This window comes from Phocoena phocoena, chromosome 8, assembly GCF_963924675.1.
Source record: "Phocoena phocoena chromosome 8, mPhoPho1.1, whole genome shotgun sequence".
In the NCBI taxonomy this organism is placed as follows: Eukaryota; Metazoa; Chordata; class Mammalia; order Artiodactyla; family Phocoenidae; genus Phocoena; species Phocoena phocoena.
In genome coordinates, this window is record NC_089226.1 from 30,772,088 (window position 1) to 30,786,348 (window position 14,261).

Consider the following 14,261-nt stretch of genomic DNA (forward strand, 5'->3'; position numbering starts at 1 on the left):
TGCCCTCACAGAACTGATAAACTTTATGTAAGTTCCCAAAAGACACTCAAAAAGCTTGTAAACATTCAAACACATGCATAAAACTGAACTCATTATCTTCATGTCTCATCATTTCTCAGCTGGACTATTGCAGCATCCTCTTACCTCATATCCCTGCTACAAGCCTTTACCCCATCAAATATATCCTCACTGCTACTAGAGTAACAAACACAAAAACAAAATCTGATAGTACCACTGCACTCCAATATCACATATAGCTTCCCACTGCCTTAAAAAAAACACTTTTCCTAATCAAGGTCCTTTGCAATTTGGCTTCAATTTGGCTCCACTGACTGCTTGAATCTCTTATCTCCCTCTGTACTCCAATATATACCCCAGTTTTCTCAAACCTTTGATTCTTTGCATATGTTTTTTCCTTTATCTGGAATGCCCTTCCCCTCTTCTTCACTTAATTGTATCTAAAGATACAGTTTGATTTCCTGTAATTGCTCCAAAAAATTAAAGTCTTAGGTGTTAATCTAACAAAATACCTTATAGGACTTATGCTGAAAACTATACAACACTGATGAAAAAAAGCAAAGAGTATCTAAATAAATGGACAAATATATTATGTTCATGGATTGGAAAAATCAACATAATAAAGAGGTCAATTCTTCCCAAACCAATACACAGAACTAATACAATTCCTACCAAATCTCAGCAACATTGTTTATATATACAAGATTATTCTAAAATTTATATGGAAAGGCAAATAGCTAAAACAATTTTAAAGAAGAAGGAATCAATCGAATTTTAAGACTTATTATACAGCTATAGCAATCAACTCAGTGTGGTACTGGCAGAAGGACATATACATCAATGGAACAGAATCAGGAACCCAGAAACAGAGTTACACAATTAAGTTTTGACTAATGTGCAAAAGCAATTCAAGGCAGAAGGGTAGCCTATTCAACAAGTGGTGCTGGAACAAGTGGACAACCATAGGCAAAGAAATGAACCGTGACCTAAGTCTCACTCTTTACACAGAAATTCACTCAAAATGGACCACTGACTTAAAACATAAAACTATAAAATATTTAGGAAAAAAAGGTGGAGAAAATCTTCAAAATCTAGGACTAGACAGAGTTCTTAAACTTAACACCAAAAAATCCTTAAAAAGAAAAATTAATAAACTGAGCTTCATAAAATTAAAACCTTTTTTAATCTGTGAAAGACTCTATTAAGAAGATGAAAAGACAAGCTACACAGTGGGAGAATATATTTGCTAACCACATATGTGACAAAAGAATAGTATCTAAAATACAGAAAGAACTCTAAAAACTCAATATTAAAAAAAATCCAATTAGAAAATGGGCAAAAGACACAAAGAGACATTTCACTGAAGAGGACAGAGAGAAGACAATTAATCATATGAAAAGATGTTCAACTTCATTAGCTGTCAGCAAGATGCAAAATAAAACCAATATGACATATCAGTACACACTTATCAGAATGGCTAAAATAAGAAAATACTGACAACACCCAATGCTGGCACAGATGTGGAACACCTGGATCACTCGTAAATTGCTGATGGAAATGTAAACTGAAATACAGCTACTCTAGACAACAGTATGGCAGGTTTTTTTTTTTTGAACTAAGCATACAAGTACCATTCAACCCTGCAACTGCACTCCTGAGCATTTATCTCAGAGAAACAAAAATCTCCACACAAAAACCTGCACATAAATGCCTACAGCAGCTTTCCTCTTAATAGTCAAAAACTGAAAACAACTCAGATGCCCTTCCACAAGTAAATGGTGAAAGAAATGGTAGCATGTCTAAATATAATACCTACTCAGCAATAAAAAGGAACAAACTACTGAAACACTCAAGAACCTGCATATATCTCCAGAGAATTATTCTGATTGAAAATAAGATTATTGAAATGACAAAATTGAACACAGAAAAGATGGGTGGTTTCCAGGGGATGGAAGAGGAGTTGATCCATTTTAACTGTATCAATGTCAATATCCTGGTTGTGATATTATACTATTTTTGCCAGAGTTGAAAGAAAACAAGTAAAAAGTACATGTGCTCTCTGTTAGTTCTTACAACTGTACGTGAATCTACAATTATCTCAAAATAAAAAATTTCAAAGTAACTTCCTCAAAAAGGAATTAGTCTCTACTCTTCTACACACCTAATATCCAACATTTATCCCAAATATATTCAGAAAAGTTATATTAATTGTAAAACACTTCATGCTCTATTGTATTTACCAGTTTAACCATCTATTTGCATAAATCTTTGTGGCACCTAAACATATTATCAATAGTTATCATTGTAAGCAAGGACTTTCACATCTGTATCTGCCATTAGATTACAAGTTTCTTAAGCACAAGAATGTATCTAGTTTATTTTTCAGTATCCAAAATTAAATTTTTAATTTTGGATACTTAAAATTTTTAAGCAACCAAAATTTTTCTTAATAATTTTTCTTAATATTCTACTATGTGAAAATCATATTTGCCTGGATCTAACATATATCAATCAAGCCTGTATTTTTTTTTAAATGCAACCCTTCATTAAAAAGTAAAATACTGAGAAAAAAATATTATTGAGTCCTACACAGGAGACTCTAAAAGATACCAAATTCTAGAGAATTTAGATAAGACACTGATACTATCTAATGCCCAAAGGATATGTCACTTTCTCTGCAAGACGAGACACTATTAACTCAATTTTTAGACTGAGAAACATGGCAGCATTTTAGAACAAGAGCCTCTCCATGCTAAGCCATGAAAACTACACGCCACAATGACATAAAACCTCACTCAAAATCAAGACAATTTTGAACTATTAACAGGCTTCTCTCAGCATTTCTTCCTGTCTTAGGTTCCTTTGAACTTATTTCCTGATTCTAAAACTCAAGCAGCACCTAGAAAATTCCTTCTATCAATCTTAGTATCCTTTTCACCTTCAAGACTCCCCTTGGCTTACGTCATTATGACCCTGGAACCAATATCAAATCTAGAAAGATACAACATAATGTATTATATGAAATATTTTTGAAGGCTTGCCTTACACTCTAATAGAATAGAAATTCATTTTGTAGCTTGAAAGCAGTTTTATTAGGAAAGAGTTCCATATTACAGTCATCTTCTGTCAAAGGCCTTTTCAACATGTTGATTTTCATTTTATATGCATCACTCCCACAGCATTTCATAATGTAAATCGGTCATTAAGCAGTAATAGTTGCAAATGCAACATAGCTCCTTTGACTGGTGCTATGCTTTGTTTATCATAATAATGGGTGAAGCTGATAAGAGGGTACATAAGAAGTTCTGTGCTAATGACGTTATGAGTAGTGACAGGAATGAGTCACTTTCTCAAGCGAAAGTTCATTATAATCAAATATGGATTTTCACTATGATCTTTAAATATCACACATATACGGCTATTTTTATTAGTAAAAGTCCTTCAGGAAATACAGTTTTGAATTGCAAATGTTAAACATTACGGTCTGAACAACCGTTTCCAAGAAAACAATTATCGTCATCATATTTTGTTTGGAACATAATTATTGAAATCTAGCAAAGAAGACAGAGCAGCCTCTTACGGTAAAAACATTAAAATTATCCAAAGTTTTAGCGTTTTTGTTGTAATTAATTTTACTGAAGTATAGTTGATTTAAAATGCTGTGTTAATTTCTACTCTACAGCAAAGTGATTCAGTAATACATATATAAATTATCCAAAGTTTTCATTTGTTTAGATATATGAAATCATGCTATCAGTAAGAAAAAAATTGGAAGTGCTCATAACTTTTATATATTTACATAAACTCTGTAACTATATTACCTGCCATATTGTCTAGTACATCTGAGCCCCAGTCTCCTTGAAACACTGATGTTAAAATACTGTCAAATAAATGAAGTTCCTTTGCACCAACAATTTTGTCACGAAATAAGCGCCGCGCTTCATATGCTACAATTTCTAATACGTAAGCTAGAGGATGGTTTGAGGATCCTAAAAAAGGCAAAATTTTCTTTAATTATAATAAAATTCAAATGATTTAAAAATGGTCTGTTTCAACATAATATTAGAAAGAAATAGAGAATGAGAATCTACATACCATTATTTTGGCGTCAGATAAATAGAATAAAGGGAAAAAGAGTTAAAATTCATTTTATTAATGAGTTGGTAAACTTTTTTGATTCTTTAAAGGATTAAACTCTATTAGTTGTTCAATAAAAATATCAATCCCCAAGAGCATATTAAACATGCTTTGGCTACAAAGGATAACAATTACATTTTTTTCCAAATCAAGTTTTAATAGTGACAATCATACTTTAGGAGAGGAAGCATAATAAAATATCATAAGTTTAATATCATGTTTAAATTTAATATTAACATTTTAATTTTTAAAATACTATAATTACAATACTCATTTATCTATTACAAATATAATATACATATACAGCATAAACACACACACACACACACACACACACACACAATATGATATTCTAAAGGGAGATAAGTGATTTGAAATCATAAAAGCAAAACTTACCTCCTTCTAAATCATATCTGAATAAGCCAAGAACCCACTGGGTAAGGATGCAAGGAGTAAAGAAATAGTGGCTATAATCATCAACTGTAAATTTGGCCCGCACCTGAAAAAAATATAGTAAATGATCTGTCTACTCTCTTAAATATATAATCATGCTATAAATTTTTCAGTCACCTTAAATTCATAGGAATGTCAATTTCTACCAGTGGCTGGAACTGTATTTCAATATTACTTATTTCCTCAGTTATCTTGTATTCTATATTTTATGCATTTAAAAACAGTATCTAAGAGAGGTTGTTCATAAACTTCAACAAACTGCCAAAGGTTGTCCATGGAAAAAAATAAAATGAAAGGTTAAAAAGCCCTGCTAAAGAAAGGAATTCAAGGAAAGCTAACCTAAATTTTATAAAATGGTAGTTATAATTCCAAGGTGCTCATGGGTGTAAGACAGACCCATTTTATAATGGTGGGACCCACAGAGCTATCTTGTGTTCAAGAAATCATTAAACTTTTAACAAATCAAAGTGCCACAATTCAACATATAACCAACGAGAGAAGAGCCTCTTCCTTCCTCTCTACGGATGGAGCTATTGCTCTTATTCTGGCCTTGACTGCCTAACATTTGAATTAATTTAGAAAAACATAGCTTTATTTTTCCCCACTTCTACTCCAATACTATAAAAAGCATCCTCCACAAACATTTCCATAACTTTCACATGCTATTCCCTTTACCCAAGAAGACCCTCTTTGACCTCCAGCCACTTTGTGAATTTCTCTTTATTTTTCAAACCTTAGACCACATTTCATCTCCTCTTAAAATTTACAACAGCCAGGACATGGAAGCAACCTAAGTGTCCATCGACAGATGAATGGAAAAAGAAGATGTGGCACAAATATACAATGGAATATTACTCAGCCATAAAAAGAAACGAAATTGAGTTATTTGTAGTGAGGTGGATGGACCTAGAGTCTGTCATACAGAGTGAAGCAAGTCAGAAAGAGAAAAACAAATACTGTATGCTAACACATATATATGGAACCTAAAAAAAAAAAAAAGGTTCTTAAGAACCTAGGGGCAGGACAGGAATAAAGATGCAGACCTAGAGAATGGACTTGAGAACATGGGGAGGGGGAAGGGTAAGCTGGGACGAAGTGAGAGAGTGGCATGGACATATATACACTGCCAAATGTAAAATAGCTAGTGGGAAGCAGCTGCATAGCACAGGGAGATCAGCTCAGTGCTCTGTGACCACCTAAAGGGGTGGGATAGGGAGGGTGGGAGGGAGATGCAAGAGAGAGGAGATATGGGGATATATGTATATGTATAGCTGATTCACTTTGTTATAAAGCAGAAACTAACACACCATTGTAAAGCAATTATATACTCCAATAAAGATGTTAAAAAAAAATCTACTACACACAACAAAGCTATTCACTCCCTCTTCCATGCTATCTCTGTAACTGGTGCATATTGTTATTGATAGACTTACTACCCTGCGTTAATAGTTTATTTATATGATCAGGTTCTTCATTAGACTGTGCATTTCTAGGGAATAGTGACTCAGTCATCTTTGTATCCCTAGGACTAGCACTGGAAAGAGAAGGTACTCAATAAATATCTTCTGCATCCTTAACGCCTATTTTCATGTATCACCCCACTTTATCAGAATATTTTAGACATTTCCTCACAGATAAAAGGAAAGAAATAAACATCAAGAACTACTCTCGGGTTTGAAGCCTGAAAGACAGAAACTGATAGAAGTCAGGAGAAAGATCTAGTTTTGGAAAGAAGATGAACCCCACTGTAAATAAACTAAATTTGAAATCAAAGCAGAATGACCATCTACTCACTGATTTATTCATTCAATACTTTTTGGGTGTCTATTAGAAACTATGTCAGAAGATACAATAATGAATAACACACACACAAACATCTATCCTCACAGAGTCACTCTCCAGTAGAAAAGTATAATAAACGACAGGAAAAGAAAGCCTGAGCATCAACACAAATCAGGATTAAAGGTAGCCCTTTGGGAGTAATACCAATAGATATGAAAACTACAATGTAAGTGAATATATACCTGTTCATACACTTGTACCATAGATCCTGCTAAGAGATAAATTTTTGATGAAGAACCCCAAATAGTATGATTCTTCAGATTTTTATGTAGAACTGGTTTCAGATATGCTCCATAAATTGTCTGTAATTGCTCTCTTTCTGGGTAACTAAAAAAAAGCATATAAGAAGTTGAAATAAATCAACATTCTAAACTACTATTTCTTTTAAGATTTTTTTGATGTGGACCATATTTGAAGTCTTTATTGAACTTGTTACAATATTGCTTCTGTTTTATGTTTTGGTTTTTTGGCCACGAGGCATGTGGGATCTTAGCTCCCTGACCAGGGATCGAACCTGCACCCCCTGCATTGGAAGGCGAACTCTTAACCACTGGACCACCAGGGAAGTCCCCTAAATTATTATTTTAATGTTAAGTTATAGCAATGGTTTTCAAACTGTGTGGTTTTCAAATTGTAAGGCCTAAATACCTCCAAGGTTTACTCAACGGCTAAGGCCAGGCTCACAGACCCTATTGTTACTTCAACTAAATCAGATCCCTAATTATCTGTTTTCAAATACTAAGGATTCTAACAGAGGATTCCAATGAAATTACTTAAAAACATAATTGTTTAAAAGACCACGGCTCTTTAGAAAGGGCCAAAGGAAAATTCTGCTTAAGAAAAAGTATTTTGAATTAAGTATAATCTGTACAAAGAACAGTAATCCACCTTAGAACTACAGAAGTAGAAAACAACAAATAAAATCAACCTGTTTCTCCCTAAGCAAAATCTATTTCAGTACAGCTTAATTGGTTGCTGTAACATTTCTAAAAGAAGAATATTAATAGACGGGGGCAGTTTAGCATGAAAACACAAAAACAAGATTTTGTAAGGCAAAATAGAGGACCTAGCGTCATAAAATTCGAGTCCATGTAACAATTATGGACCATGGAGATGGATGGGTATGTTATGATTAATATTATAAGCCACTAAATGACCTAACTCTACTTTGTTAAAATTTAAATTCTCTTTTTAGTTATCTACATAAAATTTGATTGTATTTTTGCTTTAAATAACCCATAAAACATTTAAATCTAAAACCCACCGTTCAGGTTCCTGAGATTGACATTTAGAGACAATACAAAGCAGTTGTTTTGTTTCTAATATATAACAAGCATTGATTAAAGCCTTCATCACCCTAAATTACTGCCTACAGTTTAGGAAGGATAGGAAAAAACTAACATCAGAGCTTAAGTTTGACTATTTTTATATTCTACATTTTGAAGTAATATCATTAATATATACCTTTCATAAAATGCAATGTATGTCTCCCTAAGTCAAAAAAATCTTTTAAAACAATGATACGTACTCTACAGCACAAAGACGAACAATAGAAGTAAATCTGGTAGTAAGCTTATGTCTTCCCAGTCTTCCTCCAGCTGACACAGAAGCCACAATTTGAATATTTTCTAAACCAACCCATTCCAAATTTTCATCATAAAATCCTTGATATGTCAATACCTATTTGAAAATAAATATATTTAAGCGTTTTATGCTTAAGATTTTCTAATCATGATATATTTTGCATAAAATTCAATTGTTTCCAAATGCAATCATCAACAGAGGTTTATGGTTACTAGGAAATGGGGGGAAGACAAACTGGGAGATTGGGATCAACATATACACACTACTATGTATAAAATAGATAACTAATAAGGACCTACTGTATAGCACAGGGAACTCTACTCAATACTCTATAATGACCTATATGGGAAAAGAATCTAAAAAAGAGTAGATATATGTATAGGTATATCTGATTCACTTTGCTGTACAGCAGAAACTAACACAACATTGTAAATCAACTAAACTCCAATAAAAATTTTGTTTTTAATTTTAAAGACTCTGTGTTCAATTAATGTTAGCTGAATTATCCTCATTTTTAAAATGCTTTTCAAGTAAATGTTAAAATACAGGTGATAGTATAAATCTACCAACAATTATCAAAAAAAAAAAAAGTGAAATAGGGCTTCCCTGGTGGCGCAGCGGTTGAGAGTCCGCCTGCCGATGCAGGGGACACGGGTTCGTGCCCCTTTCCGGGAAGATCCCACATGCTGCGGAGCAGCTGGGCCCGTGAGCCATGGCCGCTGGGCCTGCGCCCCCTGTCCGAAGCCTGTGCTCCGCAACGGGAGAGGCCACAGCGGTGAGAGGCCCACGTATGGCCAGAAAAAAAAAGTGAAAGAAATCAGGAGAAATATAAGGATAATATTTTTTCTATAAATATTTTATTATATTCTTCAGTTATATAGAAAAGCAAAATGTGAACCAAAATGAGTATATTAAGCTCTAATTTAGAATTTAGAGTTTCTAATGTGATGTAAATCACATAAAGAAAAAAAATCTTCCACAGTGACTGAAGCATGACTGAGGAAGTCTAACTGCTCTCAGAAGAATGCATACCTAAAAGAATAAAGCAAAAACTTCCCCAGCTCCAGCACCATCCCCAGCTTCTGCTTTTCTCCATTTTTTAGGAATAAAGGGTAGGTAAATGGTGTAGGGCAAAGGTTGTTTTTACTGTTTTTGTCATATATCATCTTGATGTAATACTAATCTTTAGATGGAGGAAGATCAAAGAAAGTAGCCCTGGAGCAAGTGTGAGATGCTTCAAGAGTTTAATTTCCATGACACATGCTAGATAAAACTAGCCCTAAAAAGGAAAGCAGATTTTCTATCTACAAGAAAAGTTAATGAAATTAAATTGTTTCCAATTATATCAAAACACTTCAAGTGATAAGACCCACCTGCTGCAGGAAAGCTACCAAAGTACTGGTCCCCCATTTATCAAGCTTGGGTAGGTTGATATCTTTTAAGTACAGAACAAGTCTCTCACAGTCTTTTGGTCTATACACTCGACCAGTATTAGTACTGATTACCATGCAAGTCTGGCTCAGTTTCTGCAGGAGATGCCGAGTAGTAGTTTGTGCACTACAGTGAACTGTAGCAATTTGAGTGGACCGGAGTTGGGAAAAGGCATACCTGAGCAGCATCCTGAGAAAGATATAAAACACTTGACTTCACAAATGCAACCAATAAAATACTTTCTATATTCAATACAAAATTTCTATTTTTAAATATTTTAGTTTCTAAATTACGTATGCTGTTTAAGGGAAAAGTGGTAAAAATAGATACGGTTTCTATAACTATCCATAGCTATGAAGGTAAGCTTTCTAATTTTTAGACTGGGAAAAGAATTAATTCATATTTTAAGGCATTCTTGGGACTCTTTCAGCAAAAAAAAAAAAATAAATCCCAGTTCACAGAAATAATTCAGTTTGAAAAAGTACACATAAAAAGTATTGTTTCCCCACAGTTGAAGGAAAGATTTTAAAATATTAAGTTCTCCAAGTTAAAAAAAATTACTATGACTTTACAGAATTGTTTAATTATTACCAGAAATGTGAAAATAATAATCCATATTTCCTTTATTTCCAAAAAACTACACTCAGGAGGCACTAAAAATAGGTTGAATTCCACTGAATTAAAAGCTATTTTTAAATAGCTAACTTCAAGATTCATTTTTTATAACTACAGCATATAGTAGTTTGCGAGTACATCAGGTATTCATTTTTTATGATTGTACGCACAGATTCTTTTTAAGAGTATCTTCTTCTAATTCCACTGGAAAACACATAACTCGGCAGAAAAAAGGACATATTTTTCTCTATAGTCATATTATCTTTACAAGTAGTGACAATGAAGAGTCCTTCATGAAAATGTAAATGCTACTTTAACCAAAAAAAAGGTAACAAAAGCTGTTAAATCATTTTAAAACAGGAGAGAAGCATAAATCCACAATATGCACCTCGATTAACATTTTTCTCCTCTTACCCTTTGCCACATCCTTCTGGTCCGACAAGAACAAATGGCTGTTTAGTATCAGAACTTAACCAAGGTTTGAAATAATCTAGACCTCGTTGCATGTCAGGAGTCTGAATGACTGGAAGAGTTTGGCTATTACTGAAATCATCAGCAGACAAGTTTTCTGGCTTCTTCAGCACATAAGATGCTAATCGTCCTCTACTCGAGTCATAGTAGGTGTCCATTGGTTTGTGAGGGTCCGGAGGAGATTCTCGTGCCCAATTAAAAACCTTAAGAGGAAAAAGTTGTGATAGGTTTTCATATACAGTGCTCCAAACAGAGTATGTGAAATTTTAATTCTTTAAAGTAAATGCTCCAAAGAGAATCATCTTACTTTAAAAATAAAAAAGTTCACATGCACTAAACTCACCTAATATCCTTAATAATTATAGTAACATTTTATCTGAAATATTACTCTCTGAATGATCATTTAAGCAAATAAAAGTCATGTGGTTCACACATACGTTGTATAAATATATTCAACTTTTAATTGAATTCTTATGAACACTAAATTACAAATTGTACAATGTAGGACTCCTAGAACTTTCATTTCCAGTACATTTTGGTACTGAACATTCCACTGTCACCACCACTGCTCTCAACTTGTTCTTTCTTACACAAAAAACTGTTATCTGCACAGATACACAGCAGAGAGTTAGCCCCTAATGCCACTCTTCAACAGCTTTATTCTAAACTTTGGCCATAAAATGTCTGCTTAAAAGCAGCATATAATATGACATTGAGTGGTAGCAATGAGAAGCATCTGGTAACAGAGGCAACAGAACAGCCGTGGAAAGAAAAACAGAACAGAGAAAGCAATAAATGGTGATATCAATGAAACAAAGTGATAAAAATGCAGAACATAATGTTGGAGCCAACCCAAAGGAATATGTGTTCAAGTATTTCAACAGAGGCCAATAGGAAGAAATTCCTTAATATGTAGAATTTAGTTTTATAAACGTGGCTGAAATATCCCTTTGCATTTAATAAAGAAAATATTTATAATGATTACTCCATCCAAGCATTCCTAACTGCTAAAACTCTTCTGGTTAAAAAAAAATGATTAAAAATGTTATTTTAAGATTAAAAATGAATAATTATATTTATTTACATAGCTAAGTATCAAAAATATCTAACAAAAAAGGTATAGTCAGAACTTTAGCCTATTAAATATTATTTTATAAAATTTTAATATCATAAAATAACACAAACTAGTTCAATCAAAGGAGAAAATAAGTATACATGTACCTATGTACTTATACAGACAGTCCTCAACTTACAATGGCTCGACTTAAAGATTTTTCAAGTTTACAATAGGGCGAAAGTGATATGCATTCAGTAAACACCGTACTTTGAATTTTGATCTCTTCCCAGGCTAGCAATAATGTGGTAAGATACCTTCCTGTGATGCTGGGCAGTGGCAGTGAGTGGCAGCAAACTGCAGCTTGGGCAGTCAGCCACAAAATCACCAGGGTAAACAACTGATATGCTTACAACCATACTATTTTTCACTTTCTGTATAACAGTCAAGAAATTACATTCTATTTGACACTTTATTATAAAATAGGCTTTGTGTTAGAGGATTTTGCCCAAATGTAGTCTAATGTACGTGTTCTGAAGACTTTAAGACAGGCTAGACTAAGTTATGATATTTGATAGGTTAGGTGTAGTAAATGCATTTTCGGCTTAGGATATTTTCAACTTATGATGGGTTTATCTGGATGTAGCTCCATCATAATTCGAGGAAGATCTGTATATAAATGCATTATTATTGTATTAAATGCATAATTTTAAAATTTTAAAGTTCTATACCAAGGATCAATGAAAATTGACAAAAAATGTTGACTAAACATAGGCTTTAAACGTGTATTACCTCTTTGGTGAATTCCAGACGTGACTTCATGTTCAGATTTCCACCCAGCCCCCTTATGAGATTAATAATAAATTGATCATGATCTCTGCATCCATGGAGATGTGATAAACCATTCATCACAGTCCCAACCAAACTTGTTTCTACCACATAGTCATTCTGTTGATTGAAATCCATGTTACAGACAAAAGGTAAATATTAACCAGTAAATTAGAACCATACACAGATTAATGTTTACTTATCTTTTCAAGGATCATCTTTAAATTAATCCCCCTACTCAAGTTATAGAACGTTTAGATTTCAATTTATATATATAAACTTTGAAAATAAAAAGTAATCATAAAAACACAATTGTGTATTTCTAGCTGAAAGTGCTTGATTCCTCAAATAGATACACTGTTTGTTTACTTCCTAAACCTGAAGAATATTTAAAAAAATAAGGTAAATCAATGAGCATTGGTCTAAAAGTAATAGTCCCTCATTTCCTCTTGCCGATAGAAAAGAAGCTAGAGGCAAGGGCTAGATTAATGGCTCTGGACAAGAAAGAAAAGTAAAAGCAGGCTTAAAAACAATTTGGAACTTTTTCTCTACACAGAATTTTAAAATGAAACTTTTGGACTCTGGTGGTGTAGATGATTTTGATCTGTGGGCCTCTGGGGCCCTGTGTAACTGCCAGGGAGTTAGAAGGGGAAAGCGTTCTCATTCTTTCTCTAAGTATTTGCTGAGAACAAATTATGCATTAGGATCTGTATGTGGTGCTAGGTATTTTTTTAAAAAGGTGAATTAAACAGAGCAATTGTCTTAATGGAAGTCAAGTCTAGTAGAGGAGATGGTTAATACATTGTGGCAGAAGCTATAAAGCAGAGGAAGAGTGTATTCTGAGAACGGATAACTCAGATTGCAGACTCAAGGTCTCTTTGAAAAAGGTGACATTTAAGCTAACATTAAAAGAATGAGATCTATCTGACATGCAGAGAACACAGCATATGCAATGGTAAGCCACCGGCGTAGTTAAGGAATTAAAAGACGCTTATGCCTGAGTAAGCAAAGGAAGAGCGGTTGAAGTCAGAAAGGTAGGCAAGGGCCAGGATATGTGCAATTGTACAGGCCGTGGTAAGGAGTGCAAATTTTATTTTCAGTGCCTTTAAACGTTAAGAGAATAAAACGACCCAATTTACATTTTTTTAAAAAAGCACTCTGCCTGCATAATAAATATTTTTCAAGAATTGAGAAATAGGTGGAAAAATGGGAAAAAGGGAGGAGATGAGTAGAAATCCAATGGCTTAGGCCATACTAAGAGTTCTAGGCTTTAAAGGCAAGATAAAGGAAACCTACATATTTTCTTCTAGATTGCCTGATTTGCTAAATACAAGAAAGTAAAGCTCTAGTTATAAATAAAATCAGCACTTGACTAGAGCATTCATTATAGTATATCTCTCAGAATCTGAACATGGTGAACAAAGCACAGAATAAAGAAAGAAGGAACACTCAACACATTAAAAAATTTTCAAAAAATAACAGGGAACTGACCTCAGAACAGAATTAGTTTATTTTCTAACTGAATCTTTGGTATCCACTCTATGGTTTAACAGTCTTATCCTGTTATCATTTCTATAGTCATAAACCCCTTTTTTTCAATACATTATATCTAGTATTATATTTCTCATTCTAACACTAACAGCATGCAAGTAGATGACCTCAAGGTATTTGCATTGGAGAGCCCTGTTAGGCTCTGTATGTTTTATATTAATGAAATAACAACACACCTACTGAACAGGTGCTACAAACATAGGCAACAGGTGTTTAATTAAGCTCATATACTCTGATTCACTACTCTGTTATTAACAAACTTTGGTTCTGGGGATAC

At 33.5% G+C, this 14,261-nt stretch overlaps 1 protein-coding gene across 2 annotated transcripts in view; it reads right to left on the reverse strand.

The window, feature by feature from the left end:
- The window catches only part of DYNC2H1 (dynein cytoplasmic 2 heavy chain 1), a 367,862-nt gene that overhangs the window by 266,170 nt on the left and 87,431 nt on the right, over window positions 1–14,261 (reverse strand). For both annotated transcript variants that reach the window (XM_065882515.1, XM_065882514.1), the window contains exons 41-47: window positions 12,398–12,553; window positions 10,495–10,754; window positions 9,408–9,654; window positions 7,979–8,130; window positions 6,633–6,777; window positions 4,552–4,654; window positions 3,840–4,007 (exon numbers count right to left, since the gene is read on the reverse strand). In XM_065882515.1, coding sequence (XP_065738587.1) covers window positions 3,840–4,007; window positions 4,552–4,654; window positions 6,633–6,777; window positions 7,979–8,130; window positions 9,408–9,654; window positions 10,495–10,754; window positions 12,398–12,553 — 1,231 coding nt within the window. The remainder of the gene's footprint in view (window positions 1–3,839; window positions 4,008–4,551; window positions 4,655–6,632; window positions 6,778–7,978; window positions 8,131–9,407; window positions 9,655–10,494; window positions 10,755–12,397; window positions 12,554–14,261) is intronic.